Below are 19204 nucleotides of genomic sequence, written 5' to 3'. Positions count from 1 at the left end.
ATTGGGAGATAAAGAGAAAGTGAGAAAGCAGTTACTGGAAACTAAATGGCCAGAGGCAAAACTGTGGAGTAAACAGTTTGCTGTAGGCTCTTTCCCTGTCATTGCTCCTCTCCCAGTTCTGTGTCCCCCAGCCTCCAGTTCCCTCTCCCATACCTGTGGCCCTCAGCAAGCTGCTGCAATCTGCCTTAAACTGTTAACCCTCTTTAGCCACGTCACTCTAGTTTTCCTTTAATTTCTCTACCTTGACACAAACGCAGTTTATTTTCCATAGTCAAATCAGCTATGTAGATGTCTTGCTTTTGCTTTTCTATCCTCTGGTTTTTTCATTTAATGAATACACACACATACACTCAGCTTTACTGTGACCTACAGACTGCAGTCCTGCCCCTGTGGAAGACAGTAGTACTGGTCACTATAATTCAGGAAGAACAAAACAGCACAAGAAAAATTTCCTGACTGTGAATATACTGGGATAGCAGAACAAGGTGGAAAATTCCTGCCCTTCTAAAAATTGATAAAAATAAATCATAACTCAGAACGTTTTCCCATGGTGAAACTTTCCTCGTGTATACGTCAACCTGGCTCACTGGCAGCCAATGGGAAAGGCTGGCTTCCTTGAAGGAATAGCATGCTCAGAACACACTAAAGCAGAAGTCAGAGGGCCTGCAGTGTAGTCTTGGTTCTTTCTCATGCTAACTGTGTGACCTCACGGCAAATGTGTAACCTCCTGGACTTTAGTTTCCTCGTCTTTAAAAAGAGGGTAAAAGTAGGAGCCGTAAGATGGCCGTGTGTCCTGAACATAATAAATGTGTGAGACTTTTTGAAATCGTAAAGAACTGGGTACAGGAATAATACTGTTACAGCATCAACGACCTCCCGTGCAGTCAGAAAACTCATTGTCCTTCTTGGCATTTGGCTCTTTATACAGCAATACCCCACAAGAGTTTTCTTTTTCTATAAGCTGATTCTACTCATACGGTTTAGCTAAAAGGAAAAATAACACCTTGAGATAGTCATCCAAATACATTAAAGAATAATGAAATTTTCCCAAAAATATAACTGAGCGGGGAAAAAGTTACACATATCTGTCAGGTAACTGCATGCCTCTCCTGGAGGCACTGATTTGAAAATAAACGATAGCATACAAGGGCTTTCGAGGGCTGGGACCGTGTCTGAACGTGTGCTGTGGCTCTCACTACTCTAGGAACCTGCTGCAGACATTCAATCAGAGTCAGACCCTACCTGTGAAAACTGAGGCACAGAGACGTGATCCGCGTCACACTGCAAGCTGACGGCAGAACTGGGACTAGACTTCAGGTGTAGTTGTGTTTTGTTTTAATAGGATTCCATGACGCTTTCTTAGCTTCCTATCTGGGAAGAGTTCTGCTCCTTGGAAAACTTGACTCAATAACAATTATAATCCATTCTGGGTTTTCTAAACCGTGCTAACAACGAGCCTGCAAATGTCTGAGAATCCCCTGGCGTGGCCCAGGCAGCTTAGAGCCTCACAGAAGATAAAATTCATGTACATAATAAAAGAGCAGAGCTTCCCGTTACCCAGGAATAATCAATAGAGTGCTACCAGGAAGGAAAGCTAATGTACCATCTGGAATGTATTTTTACGCCCTGTGTGGAACCTCATAAGAGGTAACTCTAGTAATTCCCTGAAAGGTAAAATAATGGGACTGAATCCCTTTCCAAACCTAGGTCAGGCCCTTCCCAGAGAAAAGCCGGGCTGCCTGAATGGATGTAGTTGTGGCCAGTTATTCTGATGCCAAGAAAAGAGATGGATCCTGAAAGAGGGTGGTGGGAAGGGAGGGGGGGCTTGAGTTCATTTGTTAATGTTAAGATGACCTGTACATTTTTATACTCTTCTCAAAGATTTTATTAAAACTTGAAAGACTTTTTCCCTTTTCAAAATAATGTTTACTGATCCTATCTGAAAACATTTCCTTTCCTATGTTTCAGACTCAGCCTGCAATACGTAACAGCCAGCAGCTGAACAGCACTCTGCATGTGTGTGTAACATGGTAAATCATTTACTCAAAGGAAAAACAACAACAAACCCAGCCACCCCAAATGAAGACAGCAGAAAGAGCACTAACCGATTTGTCTGTTGTCTTTCCTGTCAAGATCGCCCTCGCCTTCGCTTTGGTCAGCGGGAAGGACTTGATGTATGAGTCATACAAATGTTTTGCCAGGGCCCGGAGATCAGCAGACTCTGGGTTCAGCTGGTCAATATCACTGGAGATCTCTGCCAACAGCTTCTCCTTCTCAGCCTGTGGCATCCGCCCAAACCTGATGGCTATAGAGGAAGACAAATGACAGGATGAATCACTGAATTACTGCTGCTGCCAAGGCACACTGTTGTCCCCCAGCCCTAGTGCCCACATGGTAAAAAGCCCCTCCTCCCCTCCACCAATCTCAAGTTCTGGTTTCTATCTACAACTTTGCTCGTGTTTTTACGTCACAGCAATAGCACAGGCTATCAGTAAAAATTAAATTGTTCACTTCAATTAAAAAAAGTAATGTGTGATCTTGCCAGGAAGGTGAAAGAACCTAAGAGTTCAGCAAAGAAAGGAAAATATATTTACTTACACGTGAAATAATTGAGAGCCAGCTCCTACTCATCCCTCAAGACCCAATTCAAATGTCACCTCCTTTGTGAGTCTTTCTCTGACTTCCTCAAGTAGAGTTATTATTCCTTCCCTGTACTCCAACAGCCCTTAGGGCATAATTCAATGAGAGCAATTTCACTTTGTACTTTATTTTACATGTCTATTTACCCCACTATAGAACAACATCCTGAAGACCAGGAACAATGCCTTATTCATCTTTGTATCCCCAGCACTTGACATAAGGTCAGGCCCTAAAAGGATCAACATGTTTCACAAATTAAAGGAAGGAATTGTGCAGAATTCAAAGTTGTACAGACAAAGGCTTTGTTCTCAGGGAGTATGGATGACCTGTGTTGTCCCTGTTATAAAGAAATATAGATGGTGCTTTCTTTCATGTTACAGGGCAGAGAGTGCTTATATATTTAGTGGAGAGAAGCCATAATTATCCCCCTGACTCTCCAGGATTACCACTTAATGATGTTTGTCAAAAATACAATTTCCTTAACATTTGGCTTCCTGTAGGGTGAGGACATGTAAAAGAAGAAGAAAACTAAAGAAAGAAAGGCAAAGAGAACCATTTAAGAAAGGTCAGTAAGGCCTAAGTTGGGGAAAAAAATCATCTGTTTGTAATTCTTTCAACTCAAATACGTTTTCATTCCTCTCTACCAATACTACCTGCAAATTATGATTATTATTATTTTAACCAGTTACCACACCTTGTTCCAAGTGGTCACATTCACTGTTTTATTTAAAGCTTTTTTTTTAATTTTTAAATAGAAATATAATTGACATATAACATTGTATTAGTTTCAGGTGTACAACATGATTTGTAAAATGATCACCATAGTAAGTGTAGTTAACATCCATCACCATACACAGTTAGAAAATTTTTTTCTTGTGATGAGAACTTTTAAGATTGACTCTCTTCTTAGAAACTTTCAAATATACAACACATTATTATTAACTACAGTCACCATGCTGTACATTACATCTTCAAGACTTATTTATTTTATAACTGAAAGTTTGTACCTTTTGATCACCCATTTTGCCCACTCCCCACCCTCCGCCTCTGGCAACCACCAATCCGTTCTCTGTATCCGTGAGTTTGGTGTTTTTCTTTTTTTTAGATTCCACACATAAGTGAGATCACATGGTATCTGTCTTTCTCTGTCTGACGTTTCACTTAGCATAATGTCCTCAATGTCCAACCATGTTGTTGCAAATAGCAAGATTTCTTTCTTTTTTATGGCTGAATAATATTCCATTGTATATAGATACCACATTTTCTTTATCCATTTATCCATCAATAGACACTTAGGTTCTTTCCATGTCTTGGCTATTGTAAATAATGCTGCAATGAACATGAGGGTGCAGATATCTTTTCCAGTTAGTATTTTTGTTTTCTTCTGATAAATACCTGGAAGTGGAATTGCTAGATCATATGCAAAATATTATTTTGAATAATGCTACTTCGGGGCCACACTTTAGACTCTCTGCATCTTCCCATAATAAGGACTCTTATTTCAGCTCTCATATCCAATATTGCGCTGTGCATAGCTCTGTTATTACACATCCCATGTGATATCATAGTGCTGTGTTCTTACGACAGTCTCCTTCACTAGACTATAACTCCTTGAGGGCAGAGACTGTCATATTCATTTATATCTCTAGCACTTAGTGGCATTCAGTCAATGGTTGTGGAATACAAAAACGAATAAATGGATGGTTCCTTGCTATATGTTATTATGCTAAAGGTAGGATTTTTACCTTTAAGATATAAAAGCACAGGAGCACATTTCCATCTGAGTACTTAGTGAATTTTATTTTGGATTTGTTAGAGAAGAGATTGCTCTGCACCCTTGAGTCTCAAATTCATAACTTCATTTCAGTTGACCTGAAATAAGCTTATCACCATCTAATACAACTTTTATGTTGTAGGGGCGTCCTTAGGAAACTCTGAGTTAGAGGGGAAGAGAATTTTACCTCTCAGTTAGGATTCCTTTAAATTAAATTAGCCTATATCCATTTGGTAAATATATCCTCTGCACATGACCCCCCTTCAGATTGCCATTTTTTGGTCAAAAATTTTGTCGCTCTACTCACTTTTCCCCATTTTTTTTCTTTTTAATTCCACAGGGATGGGCAATGAATGGTTGCTCACATGCTTATCTCAGTCCCCCCCACCCCTCTGCCCTGAGATGTATTTAGGTCCCTCAGCATATGATCTCATTGCTTATTGTATTCTCTTTCATAGCATTGATCACAATAATTATCTATAATGTTTTCCTTTCTCCCCTCCTATATAATCCCCACGAAGGCAGGAATCTTGCTCATTATTGTATTCTCAGCACTTAGTATAATGTCTGGCACATGTTGATTTCTTGTATAATAAATTTTGAAATAAAATTAAAAAAAAAACCCAGCAGATTCCTTCAAAATCCTTCTCTATGAAGCCATTCCAATCATTTGCTTCCTTGCACTACCTTTAGTCCTTGCTCATCAGTAGTTCTCAGCTGAGGAGTGGGGAGTAGAGGGGAGGCAGAGCATAAGAGAGTCACGTGATAACTTTCTAAAATTATGTATCTTTCATAGGAAGTTTTGATATGCCATTCCTATACCCAATGAAGAATGTATCAAAAGCTTGAGGTTTGGGACAGTTTAGAAAAAGCTTCCTAAATGATGGCCTCCTCTTGTATGCATGTATTAGTTCATGTATGAAACTAGTACTATACTACTATATTAGTTTATGTTGGTTATTCTACCAGAATACAAACTACACGAGTACCAGGTTTTCTCATCTTTGCTCCCGGGTGCAACAAAATACACACAGTAGGTATATGATACATATTGGATGAATTAAACTCCAAAATATCAAGTTTAAAACAGAAAATGAGACAGTACGTATATTGGGAAGTGTGGGAAAGTGATCATGAGAGAAAGCACCCAGTAAGAATTGTGCTGTATTACAAATAGAAGAAATTTTCATGTGAGATTTGGAAAAAATCAGAGTTATCATATAATGAAATAGAGGTGGCTGGAATCACCAACAATCTGTTGCTCTTTGACCTTAGTTAACAGAGCACACAATACTGTCTCTTAACTCAGTGAAGACTATTTGAAAGTCTATTGTGTGCTGGACATTGTTCTAGGACATTGTTACATTTTCACAGGTAATAAACTATAAATATATACACAAAAGTTTACATGCCCAGGAAAGCACTCTTTTCCTAACAGGGAATCAAAAAAGTTAATTTAAAATAAACAAATAGCCAACAGCCATTTATTACATTTGCTAGTCTTGCTTGTCCATAACCCAACAAAAACAGCCAAAAAACACTTTAAAAAATCATTTTAGAATTAGGAGATACTAAAGCAAAAGCCTTCTGCTACAATCTAACTAAAATGTGAACTTTCATAAGCTGAAGTTCCCCTAAAAGGCTAAATCTCATGAACAAAATTTCTGTATCATTAAATGCTCATGCTGCAAATTAGGTTCAATTAACTCTCAGTGTGAGTAATTATACAGGTTATGTTAGCATTTTTATACCAGAGGTTCAACAAAAGGAAAAATACATCCCATTTGGTGGGACTAAATTTGCATAAAACATATGGAAACCTGAAGTTGTAGAGGAAATACCATTTTTTATTTGGATGCATTTTTTTTGGGGGGGGGGGGTGAGGAAGATTAGCCCTGAGCTAACATCTGTTGCCAATCCTCCTCTTTTTGCTGAGGAAGATTGGCCCTGGGCTAACATCCGTGCCCATCTTCCTCTACTTTATATGTGGGATGCCTGCCACAGTAAGGCTTGATAAGCAGTGTGTAGGTCTGTGCCCAGGATCCGAACCTGTGAACCCTGGGCCGCCAAAGCGGAGCGTGCGAACTTAACCATTATGCCACCGGGCCAGCCCCGGTATGCATTTTTTAAGAGAGAAAAAGCCGATTTTATTTTGTTGCTTTTGAGTCCCATGTAATAATACCTACCTACCTCATGCGAGGTGACAAGATAAGGCACAGAAAGGGTTTTGCACAGTGCCTGGCCCATAGTAATGCTTAATAAATGCAGTTCTTATTACTTGTGGACAAAGTGGTCTAGGGCAACCACGGTTGCTGTGGGCTACAGACCAGGATGGTAGACATGGCACACTGACCTAGATTCTTTCCCACAGATAAAGAACAAACCCTGAAAACCTAATCTCTCCATCTGTCTATCTATAGCTCTCTCTCTCTGTGTTAAACTTGCTTAGGGAATAGTGTTTTTCAGTGAAGTAATTCTTGAACCTCAGTTTCCACCCACTGGGTGGAGAATCCCAAGAAGAGGGATGACTCCTCCCTTTGGATTGCTGTTTTCGATAAGACTAAAGTGAGAGATTAGAAATAGGATATGAAAGTTCTAGACTGGGGGCCACAAATATAAAGGCTGAATGTGCCCATATACAAGTGTATTTTTCCACATCTTCTATCACCAGTTAAAAGACAGAGGGAAATGCTCCATGTATCACTATGAGTCACGGAGCGAGAACTTTTAGCCTCTGGAAGGCAATGAAATTACCACTGTACTTGAAGTAATCAGGAAGTCTACTTTCCAGTTTCAGCTCGGTGAAAAGCTGGATAAGTGGCTTAACTTCTCTGGTCTTCAATTGCTTTCTCTATAGAATGAGGGGCTTGGAAAAGAAGATCTCTAAAGGTTCCTTCCCTTTAGCTCTAAAATCCTACAAATCTTGATGACACACAGTACTGGGGAACATGCTATGCTCTCTCTTTTTTTAAGCAATATTTATCTAGTCTTTGAGGCCCCGGAAAAAAAAAAAAAAAGACACATTCTATCTGTTCTACAGATCTAGCACCTGTCACACAGAGCAATTTCCAGAATACTGGCATTCAATGTCATATTTGGGATAATTATTCATCCACAGAGAATTTACGCATCTTGGTTTAAAAAAAAATTTTCAATATCAGAATCAGTATGCATCTTTCAGGAAGAATAGGTTTGGGAGAGACTCATTAATTTCTGGTGAAAGTATATTAGCATACCTTTATATAATACACTTTTACTGAACTGAATGCAGCTCACTACTAGCATATGACAGATTCAGCTTTGTGCATTTAGTAGATTTACTGAACACACAAACTCCAAGCACATGGGATATTTAGGTTTTCTGCTCTTTGGATCTGGGTATAGTGCTAAGAAACAATTAATGTTTCCTAATGACAATTAATGACATGTTTTTAAAACATCTACCTAATTGTAGGAGCATTAAAGACAAATGCTACTTAATTACAAAGAATAATTAAAGCAGATTTTCAAAATAATAAATCAATAGAGAACAGAAGAATGAATTGAGTCTTATTAAAAATATTTTTGTCTTTCAACGTCTAAGAGGTGAATTTGCAATATCAGGCTTTTGACAATTAGTAAGGCTAGGTGTCATGGTCAATTGTCCTACTTTTAACATGTTTATTTTGCAAAAGCCATATCATGTAAACAAGACATATAACACTATTGCTTTTCATACGGCTGTTGCCAATAAGTGATATTTTTCAACTCTCTTTCTTGAGAAAAAAAAGTGTGCATTTTAAGGTTTTGCAGGATTTGGTAATCTAATAACTATAATTTTCTAGCTCCTCCAAAGTAAAACAAGGAACAGCCTTAGAACCAATATTAAGTCATTTTTACGTAGGGGTAACATTTTTCAAACGACTTGCAGAGGACATTTAAACACCCGTCTAGGCTTCTTTTCAAAGTAGAGATGAGGAAAACACTACGGCCTCACCCTCTGACTCAACCTCCAATTCTCTGAAGTCTTACCCTACATCATTTCATTCATTCATTGAGCACATGTTTGATGTAGAACACTGTACTAGACAGATGGGACTGGGGGACACAGGATGAAAAGGACGTGTCTAGTAGAGGCGATCCCAAATATACACAGATTATTCTCTCTCCCACGTACCTCTCTCTACTAGCTCCTTCCTTTCCACCCAGGCAGATGTTTAAGGTTCTGACCCTAGTACTACCTCCCCTCCATGCCATCTTTCTTCCACCGCTGAAGTTATTGAACGAGTAGTCTTCCCTCTCCGTCTGCGTTTGTCACTTACTATTTACTTCCCAACCCACTGCCACCTAGCTTCCACCTCATTTACCTTTACCAACACTCTGCTCTTAAAAGTCCTAGATGCTTTTCTCACAGCCAGATCTGGGGGCCTCTTCTAAGTTCTCATTCTACTTGAGCTCTCCCACATTCTCCCAGCCTTGAATACTGCTGACTTTCTCCACCCCCTTATTTTAATCATTTCTCATACTGGTTTCTGCTTTTCAGGTTCTTCTATCTTTCTGCCTGCGATTTTCCATACCTCTTTGACAGCCCCTCTTCCTTCACTCATTTTCTGTTGCTTCTGGTTTGATCTTCTCTCTAACTCACAACACATGCTAATGACTCCTGCCCTCTCTTTCCTGAGATTTGGATCCGTATTTTTCACTTCTTTCTATATTCCTTTATACACGGATGTTGGTATCCCACAAGCACCTCAAATGCAACATAAAACTAAACCTTCCATTTTTCCCTCTAAATTGTCTCCTATTTCCCTTTCTTGGTTAATTCATTCTACCACCCAAACTAGACACCTCGAATAATATTTGACAACCTCTCTCCCCTCAGACTTATATTCATTGGTCACTACTCTGATATTTGTCTTAATTCCATTTTTCTCATCCTTTCCAATGTCTTAGGATCATAATATTGCACTGGTATTCTGATGAATTTCCCTGATTTTTCCCTCTCTAATTTATTCTTTTTACTGTTGCCAGTAGTTTGGTTTTTGGCAATACAGACCTGATCACTGCCTTGCTCCATAAGGCAGAATGTGGTGTCACAGGAAAGGTATAAAACTCACAGAAGAGGAAGTATGGGGAATTAGAAATCTTATGGAAGAGAGGGCATTGGAATTGGGCCTTGAATACCAGGTAGAATTTTGACAGGGAACCGAAGGACATAATAAACAGTGGCCCAGAGGTATTCCATCACAGGGCATGTTGCAGGAATAGCAAAGTACAGTTTGCCTGAAATATAAGTGGAAAAGGGCAGCAGTGGAAAAAGGAGGCAGAGGCTAGATTGTGGGCAATCATGAATGCCATGTAGGCTTGAGTAACACAGCTGCCATGTGCATTAGGATTTTTTACTTTGTTATATTTTCTGAAAGTGAACACTGGGGTAATTTTCCCTATATCACAAAGAAAACTAAAGAAAAAAAGGTAACATGTTAAAGTTTAAACTTATTTGTCATTTAGACTTTTCTTCTTTGCAACATACACTAGAGCTTCTGTGTACGAGGAAGGAGAGCTACTTTAAAAATGCTGAGTGCCTCAAAAATTTGTGAAACCATTTTTCTGGGCTTTTATGAAGCTGCTGAGAAATTGTTTTTAAAGTTGTCAGCATTTTTTTTAATAAATAAAAAAAACCCATCATTTATATATTAGGGCATCCTAATCAGCAAAGCTAAGGTTTCACCAATATTTTTATATTTATGAAAAATATAATTTTTGTTCAAATCTCAATGGTATAGGAAAAACCTGGCCAAATGGCTCATAAGTAACATAAGCCAATTTTTCTCTACTTTAGATTATTTTTTAAATGCACAGCTATACTTATTATTTTATTATTTAGATCATACACGAAAAGCAGCTCCTAAATATGAAATATTCACCAGTCAAAATTCTTAATGACTAAATTATCTTATTAAAAATAAAGAAGACACATTTTAAAAATATTATTAATGTCAGGGATCTTGACAGCAGGATTTTAAAACAGACATTGTACTTTGAAAAACTATAAAAATGTGTGAGTGCCCATTTGACTGAAGAAGCAGCATTAATCTATGAGAGTATTTTTATCAAGATTCTGTAGATACCAGCTTCACTAACTCAAAATGTACAACAAGCAGTAGCTGATGCAATGATCACTTAGTAAGTTACATGTGCCTCTGGGTAGCCCAGGAAGTTGGGTCTTTCTTTCTGCTTTACTTTCACTCAGAGCTTTCCACTAAAGGTGGGGTCTAGACAGGGTACCGAACTGATCATGCTTGGGATGACTCAGGAAGGCTTCGGAGCAATTAGTGGGATTGACCCATGGTTTAGAAATGACGGATTGTTAAATGACGAAAATAACTGGAACATGTGTTTATCTTGATCACCACAGAGAAACAAAAAATTTGTTCCCAAAGCATATCAGTCCAACACCTGGGTGCTTTTTCTACCCAATGCTGAAAATGGATATTTGAGAAACAACTGTTTCCAACTGGAAGAATTCTGAAATCACGTTCTTCTACAATGTTTAGCTACGCGTCACAATCAAAATGAAAGTTCCATCTGAAAATGGAACCATATACCATATACCACATACCATTAACCAAATATATCTTTTATACTTTCTTTAGCCCAGACTGCTTTGGATTACACGATCATCAAACATACTGCCTTAAATTGCTGAGTAATTAATCAGAACATACAGGAGACCTGATTCAGGCATATGAATTATATTTTTATGGCACCAAAACATATAGGTGAGAAGTTTTAAATTTAGGCAACTGACAGATGCCAGATACCTAGATATTTGAGAAGACTGTGACATTGTTTCTAAGATATGTAATAGCTGGTTGAAAAGCGAAAAATTCAGTGAGGCAGGTTGTTTGATTTACGTAGAATCATAGAATTTTCAAAGTTGAAAGGATTTAGCAATCATTTATTTCAGTGATTTTCCAATAATATTCCCCAGGGCCTTTAGAGTTTCTTGAAGGTTCCTTGAGAAGCCTCTGAAAAGCTGTGAGTGGGTGACTAACAGGGAAGCTCAATGCATCGAATGGACTAAACAGAGACCAAAGAGCAGAAACAAAAGTAACACAGAAGTGAGTAAATTTACTTTGGGGGATGTTAATTTCTTCCTGTGGATAACAAAAACAGTGAGGTGCTGATTTTGGTATAACACTAGAAAGCCTTTTTTAGTAAGTTGGTGGGGTATTACATTGAGGTCCAGTCACATAAAACATTAATAAAAAGGCATTCTACATGAATGGAAACCTCATTACTATTGGTTGGCCATAGCAATGAATTTTATTTTAAATAGTTACTACAACCTCCTAGAAAACTTTGTATTTGGAAATGTTTCCCTCATTAGGATAATGGACAAAACAATTAAAACCTAGTTGTTGAGTTTCCCTTCTTGTATATAGATCAAATGGATGTTTTCTTTTCTGTGCTGCAAAGACATTCCTATGAAAATCTCTGAGAAGGGATTTTCTTAGTCTTGTGTGCAATCCTGTAAATGTCGAACTGCATAAGTCTTTGATGCCATGACATTTAATTCCTTTTTTTTTTGCCTTTGCAAGAAGAACTAACTGAATGTTCCCTATCAAGACTGTTCCTCTCTCTAAATAGAATAAGTTGTCATATGAAGTCAAAAGATGACCTTATTACCAAGTTCATGATAGCTTTCTTTGACTTTTCTGGGAAGAGAAAATTTTACCATCAGTACTACACAGGTTGGGCTTTAAATATTATTTACCCATAAACAATAAGCAATAGGAGATATTGTCTACATGAATATGTGCAAGCAACAAGAAATACATTTCACATCAATGAGAAAAGTCACAATTTTTTTTAAAGGGCAAAAAAATAAAGAGCATTAAAAGCAGAACTGGCATCCTTTCCTAGGCAGTCTTAGTGATAATGACCTCAAAGTCAATGATTTCTTCATAAAGATAAAATAAGTTTACTGCAATTTGACTGCACCACCTAAAATATAATCCTTGACTTGAAAACATGCCCTTATATGTCTTCTGAGGTCTGAAAGAAAAAGGAAATTGATGGAATTAAACCAGCAAATTATTTTGCAATCAATGACTGCTATTGTATACTGCTACACAGCAGATGTAATCAATTGTTGAGGAAAGCTGGACCAAATTTCCATCCTGTCCAGTATAGCTGATAGATCTATTCAAAATACATTTTTGCCTTTAGAGGATATGACCCCATATTGATAACGCAAATACAATTTTGTAAACTATTTTTAAAGGGTAGGGTATCAACTAATTACTGATTCCCAAATACCTTGATGGTTTCTGCTGTAAAAACCAACATCTGCATGATGGAACAAAAATTTAATTTTCACAGATGCTTTGGAGTCCTTATATATGAAGACTGACTTTGAAAGACTATATTCTTACCAGATCAGTTCTGGAAGAGGTGAAGGTCAAAGAAAGGAAAAACAGGATGTACGATGAAATGAGACTTCAGATTTAAGTTGATCACTTTGGCATTTTATATTTCTTGAGCCCATAATGATTTTTGAAAGAACCGACTAGTAATTGACAAACATAATACTATCAAGTTACATCTAAAATTTGTTTTGTGAGCCAGTCAACCAATCAAAGCCAAACAGCGATTAAGAGCTATTTCTTGAAACAGGCTTATCTTCCATGAGTTTACGGAGTTAGTTTTACAGTTCATGAAAACGTGGATATTCTTAGGTCTTCTACATTCTTTCTCTTAAATTAACAGTCTAAAACATAAGCTTGATTTTAGAAACAGGTTTATAAAGTAGAAACTTTTATTCTCTTTTGTTTCTATGGACACTGAAGTTTTGTGGAACTTTAAAATATTTGCTTTATCCACAAGCCTGTACGCTCCTTAAAGTAAAGGATAGTGCTATTCTCATGTCTGCATAGTAAAGAGAAAAAAAAGTACATAAATCTAAATTCTGATATCCACTTAAAGTTCCATATCCAGAAATCAGCAGACTTTTCTTATATTTAAAGTAGAAAGAAACTATTGATACACATAAGTATAATTCTGTTGTCAATGCTATTAAAGCAACATAAAAATCTAATCACAATTATCATTACATTTGTTTTAAAATCTACAATTATTTCCATCACCTCCCAGATTTTCAAGTCTTTTCTCCCATTGTGGCAGATGCCCAACCACGAGAGAGAAGGATTCTAGAATAAAAGCTTAAAAATTCTGACCTAATTGAGAAACGTTTTATCAGCATGTAATAGTCTGAAATATGGCATCTTGTGGAAAAACTACACATTTTCAGCAATAGCCCTACTGTCTACTGATCTGGCAGCCATAATGAGAATAACAAAGTATGTGGCACTAAGTGTTCACGTACCGTTATGAGACATCCCCACAGCAAGGCACTTCTGAAACCGACAGTACTGACATTTATTTCTACTTTTTTTGTGGATCCGACAGTTAAGATCACACCTATCATAAATAAGCTTCAATCTGATTGTCCTCCGGAAGAAACCCTGCAAAGGGATATGGAAAAAAAGAGGCAAATTTTAAGTCTTTGTGATACATGGAAGCAGCAACATATGGCCTGGGTCTCAGAAAAGGTAGGTTCTTGACAGAGTTCTGTCACTGGTGACTTGAGACAAGTCACTTAACCTCTCTGGAACTCAGTTTTCTCTGCTGTGAAATGAAGAACCAAAGGATTTCCAATGTCCTTTTTTAGCTCTTAGACAGTGACCACATCCAGCTGATGTCATTCAATATATCTTGGCTCCACATGTGAATTTCAGCATGCTCTAAGAAGTGCTCTGGATTTAATGTAATGCAAATAAAACATCATGTAATCAGTTCCGTGTCTCTGCAAATCATTCCAACAGCACGTCCCAGCCTTTATAATTGTGTTAAGCAGTTTGGCAAAGTTATAATCATTTCATTCTAAAACATGATCAGGGCCAATAAAAATCCACATGTGGATAATTTTTTGGAATTCTCTATGTTGCATAATTTCCTACAGAATTGGTTTCATTTACTGATGCAGTTGAAAGAGTGCTCCCTAATTGTTGTGGCCTACAAACAAAAAGAAGATAATAGGAAATAACATGAGATGAAATATATAAATCCTCAGAAAATTGACTGCTATCTCAAAATAGCAAATACGTCAATTTGAGGCTAACTGAATTCTGCTATATTTTTTTGAAAGACCTGAAAACAGTCTAACCAGAAATGTTTTCTAACTCCATTTTTTTGGTTCAGAGTATACCTATTCATTTCTATTGTGTTCATCTTCATGAAACTTGGTTTTTAACTTTTTCAAATTTATCTGGTTCTGTTTGGTACAAAAAGCACTGAACTAGTATTGATTCTACCACTGACATGCATTTTGACTTTCTCCTGATTTCCACCTTGAACTCTGGACATGTATGTTCTACTGCTTACTTGACATCTTCACTGAGAAATCTAATCGCCATCTCAAACCCAGCATATCCAACACTAAGTCCTGATCTTACCTACAAACTCACTTCACTTCAGCTTTCTCCATCTCAGTCGATGTAACGCCATCCTCCCAGTTTCTCGAGCTAAAATTCTTGAAATCACTCTTGACTTCTTTCTCTCACGTGGAAAGCTCTTTCTCTAAACACATATTTGCCTATTTCCCTCATCGCTTTCAGGTTTTGCCAACACCTCAACTCCTCAATGAGGCTTATCCACGCTATTTAATATTGTGGGCTGTCCCTGCCCCCACCTCTCTTCTGGAACTCTTAATCTCCTTTTCTCTGCTCTAGGTTTTCTTTTTTTTCCAATAGCACTTATGACTTTCCTTAATAATTTTATTTTATTTATTTTTTCGCCCAAAGCCCCGGTAGATAGTTGTATGTCATAGCTGCACATCCTTCTAGTTGCTGTATGTGGGACGCAGCCTCAGCATGGCCAGAGAAGCGGTGCGTCGGTGTGCGCCCAGGATTTGAACCCGGGCCCCCAGCAGCGGAGCGCACGCACTTAACCGCTAAGCCACGGGGCCGGCCCAGCACTTATGACTTTCTAACATATCATATAATTTACTTATGTTTGTGTTTATTTTTTGCCCCTTTCTCACTGCCCAATTAAAAATTGTGAGCTCCATGGGTGCAAGAATGGTCCTTTATCCCTCTGGATATAACCCAAACACCAACAATAGTGCTCTATAAAATTTGATGAATGAATATATGCTTCACTTAACTTCCTTTCTGGGCCTCACCTCTTCCATCTGTAAAATGAGGAGGCACTTCCATCTCTGATATTTTGTGATTCTCAACTACGACTGAGATATTACAAGGCCATTGGCATACTCTTTTCCTTTTATTTCTGTTGCTATCTTATTAATGTAATATTAATTACAAACGTAGAAAATACACACAATTGTAAAACATAATAAGATAATTATCACACATAAGCCCACTGTCCAACCCAAGACTTAATATCATGACCAGAATACTATGTATTCTTCCCTTATCCAGCTCTGGCTCCCTTGACAACATGATCATTATTCCCAATTTTGTGTTTATCATTTCCTTGACCTTTAAGAAAATATAGTTTTATCACACTATCACATGTAAAACGAATATGTAATATATTGCTTAGGCATGCTTGCCTAAGGAGGGCTTTATTAAGTGGTATCATACTATATATAGTTTTTTTGGATTTTCACTTTTTAAAATTTAGTGTTAGGTTTCTAATATTTACCCACTTTCTTGTGAGATGCAATGATTTGTTCATTTTCACAATTACATAATATTCTATTGTGTGACTCTACCACAATTTATTAATCTATTTTCATGTTGATAGATGTTTGAATTGTTGCCAATTTTTTGCTATTATGAACAGTGCTTCTCTCTAAATAGTCTTATAAATTTTTTATGATGCACATGTACAAGAGTTACCTAGGAGTAGAGTTTCTGGATTGTACAATATGTGATTGTTAAATTTTACAAGATAATGCCCCAAAGTGTTTTCCACCCCCATCAGCAATTTATGAAAATTCCATTCTGTCCAACACTTGATATTGTCAGACTTCTTAATTTTTGACAATCTAGTGTGTACAAAATAGAAGTATGATCTTAATTTGTATTTCCCTGATTTTTCATTTCTCAGTTCTCTAATGAATTTTTTCCTTAAAGTTGAATTTTGAAATTCTTTATATATCCTAGATACTAATTTATTGTCTACTCTAGGTGTTGTAAATATCATCTCCTCTCTATGGCTTACTATGCTTGAAATTTACTATTTAAGTCTTTTTTTTTTTAACCTGTAAATATTTTTATTTCACTCTCATTCTTGATAGACTACAGGGTACTCAGTTATTTTCTCTTAGAACTTTGAATTCCATTATCTTTTTGCTTCCATCGTTGCTACTGAGAGGTCTGCTGTCAATTGACTTTGAAGGTGTTTTTTTCTTTTCTCTTCGGTTGCTGTTATATATTCTCTTTATCTTTAGAATTCTGCGGTTATACTACAGTGTGTCTAGGCATGGATTTCTTTTCATTTATCTTCTTGGACATGTTGTTTTCTGTATCATGGTTTCACTTCTTCATCAGGTCTGGGACTCCAATTAGATAAGTGTGAGACTTTCTTATTCTAGCCTTCAGATTTCTGAACTTCTCTTTTATATTTTCCATCTTTTCACTAATTACTCACTAATATTGATTCCAAAAGTAAACATCAGAACAGCAGTCAAATCATATCAGAAAAAATATATAATTACAATGACAAAAGTAAAAGCAAACATTTCTCACCAAAGTTCACCAGTGAGAACAGTTCTGTACATTACTCATCTATTCATTAGTGAAGAAGACATATCTTTTAATATTCAAAGAGCCTATGAATCCTTAAAGAACCAGAAGAGCCTTCATATTCTAGCAGATTATGGATGGGACATATTCTTTAAGACATTGTTGTCTCATTCTCAGAAGTTTCTTTGCATTTATCTTCTAGTTCAGTAATCCTCTCTTTTGCTTGTCCAGTATGCCATTTAACCCTTTCATTAAATTTTTATTTCAATAATTATATTTTTCACTTTTAGAAGTTTCACTTGGTTTATTTTCAAAGCTGCCTGGTCATCCCTGATAGTCTATTATTGCTTGTTCATTGCTGTGATTTGGCCCTCTTGCTTTAAACAATTCATACACAACTATCTATATTCTGTATCAGGCAATCCCAACATCTGCTTTCGTTTGGTAGGGGCGGAGAGGTCTAAGTCTGGTTTTTCATTTGTTTATTTCTGATGAATGTCATTCAAGTTGACTGCCTTCTCATGCACTTGCTGATACTTTATTTTGAACTTATTTCTTGACCTTAAACTGTGGGAATCCCACAGTCTAAACTGAGAATTCTCTCCTCCAAAGAGAAACCTGCAGATACTTCTGTTGGAAGCTATGGGCATCACTGGCTTACGACTATTTCAGACCCCCTTGAGAATTCTGGCTCAATTCAAAAGCCCCAGACTCAGCTCCTCGTCACTGATGGCTCAGAATACTGCTACAGGCATCTGCAGTGCTGCACGTTAGTACTCCTATGGGCATCTATCATGAGGGAAACCCCACCCTCTAAGTGTGCCTGCAGCTTACAGCTCAAGACCTAGGATTTGTTTGTTTGTTGGTTTTGCTACTGTTGTTGTTTTGGAGAGTTTTCCCTACCTCTTATGAGATCAGCAATATCTCAAAGAACATGTCCTACACAGGATCTGCTGGAGGTTGAAGCCTCTTTAATTCTCAAGGGGTTCTGGGGACCTTTAAATATTAAAAAGGTGTATTTTTTTCCCACTGATTAATAGAAGGCTAATGTACAGAATTGTTCTCACTGATAAATGTTGGTGAGAAATTTTGTTTTTATTTCTGCCATTGTGATCATATACACGTTATGGTATTCCTTGACTGCTTTTCTGATTTTCACTTTTTAAAACTAATATTAGTGGTTGAAAATGCTGGTAGGCTAGCTGACAATGGGGCAGGTCCCAGTATACTCAGTTATTTGGCATGACTGGAGAGGAAGGTTTTTTGATAAGAGAATGTTATTTAACGCTTATAATGCAAATTTTTGTTTTAACTCATATGATGTCTTTCAGTGTATCACATTCTTTTTGTGATGAATCAGGGTCTTTCAATGTTAAAGAATAATCACTCTGAATATCACTTCTGTACTATGTATGTACGTAAAATCTTGAACTGAATATACACAGACTCCAGCACACAGCTTGGAACTTGCTTTTAATTTTTTTTTAACAATAAGTTTATGATAACCAACTATTTTCTTGTCATTTGACTCTCTCAATAAATCTAGAGGGGAAGATATGAGGCTATTACTGAGTGTTTTTCTGTAAATTTATTTATTTATTTATTTGAAGACTAAACCAGGCTTTTCTAAAGTTTCTTCATATTACTGATAAAGACCACTCAATTATTATTTGAGTTCATAAAACAATGTGCAATTTCAACATCTTACTCTTCCGGCTATTGTGAAGTCCATGAATTGGTGTGATGGGGAGGCATATTTCAGAAAACTGTTTTGATTATATATTTATTCTAAAGTCTTCACATTTGTCTCTGAGAAGGTGATGGCTTTTAAAAGGTTTTGGTTTTGCCTTTTAAAAAATTTCCTCTAATCTCTCCTTAATTGCTTTACTTTTAATAAGACTTCAGGTGTAATGAGACCTCAGAATGGTATTGTTAATTTTGCAATGAGATTAAAAGCCCTGTGTTGGGCCTGCATTCAGCTTTCACATGAAGCGGTATGGCCTATAGAAGCTGAATCAATGAGCTACCACTG

At 37.0% G+C, this 19204-nt stretch overlaps 1 protein-coding gene across 2 annotated transcripts in view; it reads right to left on the bottom strand.

Moving 5' to 3' along the window:
* Nucleotides 1-19204, bottom strand: part of PPARG (peroxisome proliferator activated receptor gamma) — a 107658-nt gene that overhangs the window by 24549 nt on the left and 63905 nt on the right. The window contains exons 4-5 of one of the 2 annotated variants that reach the window (XM_058565318.1): nt 13785-13923; nt 2106-2305 (exon numbers count right to left, since the gene is read on the bottom strand). In XM_058565318.1, the coding sequence (XP_058421301.1) occupies nt 2106-2305; nt 13785-13923 (339 nt within the window). Of the gene's footprint in view, nt 1-2105; nt 2306-13784; nt 13924-19204 lie in introns of those variants that run through there. The other variant, XM_058565324.1, reaches the window with a different exon arrangement.

The sequence above is a fragment of the Diceros bicornis genome, chromosome 2 (assembly GCF_020826845.1).
Source record: "Diceros bicornis minor isolate mBicDic1 chromosome 2, mDicBic1.mat.cur, whole genome shotgun sequence".
NCBI classification, from domain to species: domain Eukaryota; kingdom Metazoa; phylum Chordata; class Mammalia; order Perissodactyla; family Rhinocerotidae; genus Diceros; species Diceros bicornis.
This window is presented reverse-complemented; position numbering and strand designations above follow the sequence as displayed.